The sequence below is a fragment of the Zingiber officinale genome, chromosome 9B, assembly GCF_018446385.1.
Source record: "Zingiber officinale cultivar Zhangliang chromosome 9B, Zo_v1.1, whole genome shotgun sequence".
In the NCBI taxonomy this organism is placed as follows: domain Eukaryota; kingdom Viridiplantae; phylum Streptophyta; class Magnoliopsida; order Zingiberales; family Zingiberaceae; genus Zingiber; species Zingiber officinale.
The window spans coordinates 20,085,735-20,088,793 of record NC_056003.1 but is presented as its reverse complement, the minus strand read 5'-3'; the positions used below and the strand labels follow the sequence as shown (position 1 = coordinate 20,088,793).

Sequence of the window (3,059 nt, the reverse complement as noted above, 5' to 3'; positions counted from 1 at the left end):
CGGAGCCGCGCAGGAGCAGCAGCAGTCCACGAGTCCATTAAGGACGCCCTCACCGGCAAGACCTCCGACATGAAATCCACTAACAGTAAGTGTCCTCTACTTCTTCCTCTTGCATCTTCTCGTCGAAAACCCTAGATGCTCCACTGCCTTCCATCCTAGATGGGCCTCAGGTTCGCTTCTGCCATATGCGTCGCTGCCGCCTCAACTAAAAGGCCTCTCTATCATGCACTCTTCAACATGCGACTTAGTGATCAAACACAAACCCTAATGAAAACGAACCTGCGATGGAGGAAGAGATCTCTGCTGCTCTTGGACAAACTTCTTCTCCGCGTACTCGCCACTGTCACTGACACCCTTCGCCTCCCCGCCTCCCTCATTTTCAAATCATTTGAGGGGTTTTGTTCCTTACATATTTTTTATGCTTGTTTCTGCCCAAATAGAGTCCTTTTTGTGACCTATTTCTGCATAAATTTTTAGTCACAAAATCTTCAATTTTTTGACTGATTTCAGGTCGATTCTTAGGGCTTCCAGTCGTGAGATGTTGGTGTTCAAGCTTAGTAGAGTTTTGAAACTACTCATCCCTTTTTCAATGATTTCCAACATCAATTTGGATTTTTTTGGTGAGTATAGCCTCCTGCTCTATTCCAGCTTTCGGTATATCAAGTTTAAAGATTTTTAAGAGCTCGATTTCAACCTCTAGTGTGAAATTGCAGATGGGTTTCGTGAGGTATACAGGCTGCCAAAATGGGAATTTTACCTACTTCGATTTAAATCTATTCACTGCAATGATTTAGCTCATGATCAAAGTAAACTTAAAGGATTAATCCAGAGCCTATGGGAACTTTCTGAATTCATTTTATTTAAGGTATTCTTTCCTTTAATGGTCATCCCTTTAGTTTTCTTTGTATCAGTATATTGTTATGTTACATATCTTTTTTTTGTGGGAATACTGAAGCTAGTTACATGATTATCTGTCATAATTGCAAATAAAACTAAATTTTTATGTTTGGGGTGTTTTCTATTGTCAGTCTTATTATTGGGGTACTTTCTGAATTATTTTTAGAGTTCAACCATGTGGAAGGAAAATGCATTTGGTAAATATATATACAACACGACAGAATATGTTGCTTGTTCTTGTGTTGGATTTATTATTAATTATGTTTTTTTTCATGGTGTTAAAATATATTCTAGTTTGCATTTTACTTCTTCACATCAACATATATATCTATATATATATTGACTTAAATTTTCTTGCAGCATCATTCTATCAGAAGACTGAAGCAAGGCAATCTCACTCTCCTTCTGCCATTGTCATTGGTGGTGGATTTGCAGGGATTGCAGCTGCTCATGCACTGAAAAATGCAGCTTTTCAGGTGTTATGTCGATATAAATTAACAGTTTTTTCAGTTGCCTTTACATATTAGATTCTAAGTTCTGATATGAATGCAGTGTGTGAAGTGGTTGGGTAAATTTGTATCACATGGAAGTTTATTTTTTATTCCTTAGGTTGTGCTTTTAGAATCTCGGGATAGAATTGGTGGTCGAGTTCACACTAACTACTCATTTGGTTTTCCTGTTGACATGGGAGCAGCCTGATATGCTTCTTTTTTTTGTGTTTTTGTTTTCATTCCTTCTGAAGAGGATTGTGGCCAGCCTTCAAAATTTCAGTGATTAGAAGTTTTAATTTGGACACTTCAGGTTGCATGGTGTCTGCAACGAGAATCCATTGGCATCTTGGATTGGAAGACTTGGTCTACCAATTTATCGAACTTCTGGTGACAATTCTGTCTTGTATGATCATGACTTGGAGAGGTAATGGTTAACTGAATAACTAACAGATATCACTGATCATGGAGACTATAATCTTATGGAGACAAATTTACTTCTATTTTTCAGCTACGCACTCTTTGATGGTGATGGACATCAAGTGCCTCAAGATCTAGTGGAAAAAGTTGGTAAGGTGTTTGAAACCATTCTGGAAGAGGCAAGTTCTTTATTAACCTTATATCTGTTGATAACTTGGAAATATTTCTCTTGTGAAATGATTGTTCAATGTTTACAGGCTAACAAACTCAGGTATGAAACAAATGAAGACATGTCTATAGCACAGGCTATTAAGCTAGTCATGGAGAGGCATTCAATATGATGCATTATTAATGAATTAAGTATACTTTATGAGATTTCAGATTTTTTTATTATTCATAGGCATTTAGTTTAGATCAAGTGACATTTCTTTATCTTCTTCTTACAGGTGGAGTTTGAAGGATTAGGAGAATTAAGAAGCAAGGATGAAGAAGATGAAGGATTAGGAGAATTAAGAAGCAAGGATGAAGAAGATGAAGGCATTTAGTTTATCTTCTTTCTTTATCTACTTGGTCCACTTCGATCCAAGTACGATGCAAACATGGCAAGGATGAAGAAGATGAAGGATTAGGAGAATTAAGAAGCAGTGTTTTGTTACTCTTCTAGTGTTGTACATGGTAAAAGTAGTTCAAATGATCCAACTCTTCAAAACTGGATATCAAGATTAGGATGTTGTGTTACTCTTCTAGGATTAGGATGTTGTGTTGTTCTACCTTTGTTTTAATAGTGTCGTTATCATTTTGTTGGCTGCTTTTGAAATTTCTTCGGAATGTTGTAAATATTATTTTTGAATGTTAGAAAATTATATGTTAAATTTTATTTACAAATTTAGTATTTTGAATGATTTATAATACTAGAAAATTATATAATAAATTTTAATATTTTTTTTATTTTTTATCAAAAAAAGACAACGATTTTTCACTGTTGTCGTAAATAGTTTAAAACTGTTGTTGAAGACCCTGTTATTAAAGGTAGACGCTCAAAGACAACGGTAAAAAACTGTTGTCTTTGAAGGAAAAGACAACAGTTTTTCACCGTTGTAAAAACTGTTGTCTTTGTCTTCAAAGACAACGGTTAAAAACTGTTGTCTTTGAGTACCCCCTTTAACAACACAGCCTTTAACAACAGTCCGAAAGGGGCTACGACAACGGTGAAAAATCGTTGTTGTAAGGCTTTTTTCTTGTAGTGCTTCCATC

General features: G+C 35.7%; 1 protein-coding gene across 2 annotated transcripts; it reads left to right on the top strand.

The window, feature by feature from the left end:
• The first annotated feature begins 791 nt into the window (after positions 1-791).
• Positions 792-2,297, top strand: LOC122025369 (polyamine oxidase 3-like). Of its 2 annotated transcripts, XM_042584174.1 has the most exons (7): positions 792-865; positions 1,258-1,373; positions 1,507-1,595; positions 1,699-1,812; positions 1,897-1,984; positions 2,063-2,076; positions 2,252-2,297. In XM_042584174.1, the coding sequence occupies exons 3-7, from the start codon at positions 1,582-1,584 to the stop codon at positions 2,268-2,270; spliced, it is 249 nt and encodes an 82-aa protein (XP_042440108.1). In that variant the 5' UTR covers positions 792-865; positions 1,258-1,373; positions 1,507-1,581; the 3' UTR covers positions 2,271-2,297. The 2 variants fall into 2 exon arrangements, with proteins under 2 accessions (XP_042440108.1, XP_042440107.1); XM_042584173.1 differs by lacking the exon at positions 2,252-2,297 and having other exon boundaries at positions 2,063-2,161.
• Positions 2,298-3,059: the final 762 nt, after the last annotated feature.

Coding starts and splice junctions, on each gene's coding strand:
- LOC122025369 (XM_042584173.1), top strand. Junction 1,813..1,896: donor TATGATCATGACTTGGAGAG/GTAATGGTTAAC, acceptor TCTATTTTTCAG/CTACGCACTCTTTGATGGTG. Junction 1,985..2,062: donor TTGAAACCATTCTGGAAGAG/GCAAGTTCTTTA, acceptor CAATGTTTACAG/GCTAACAAACTCAGGTATGA.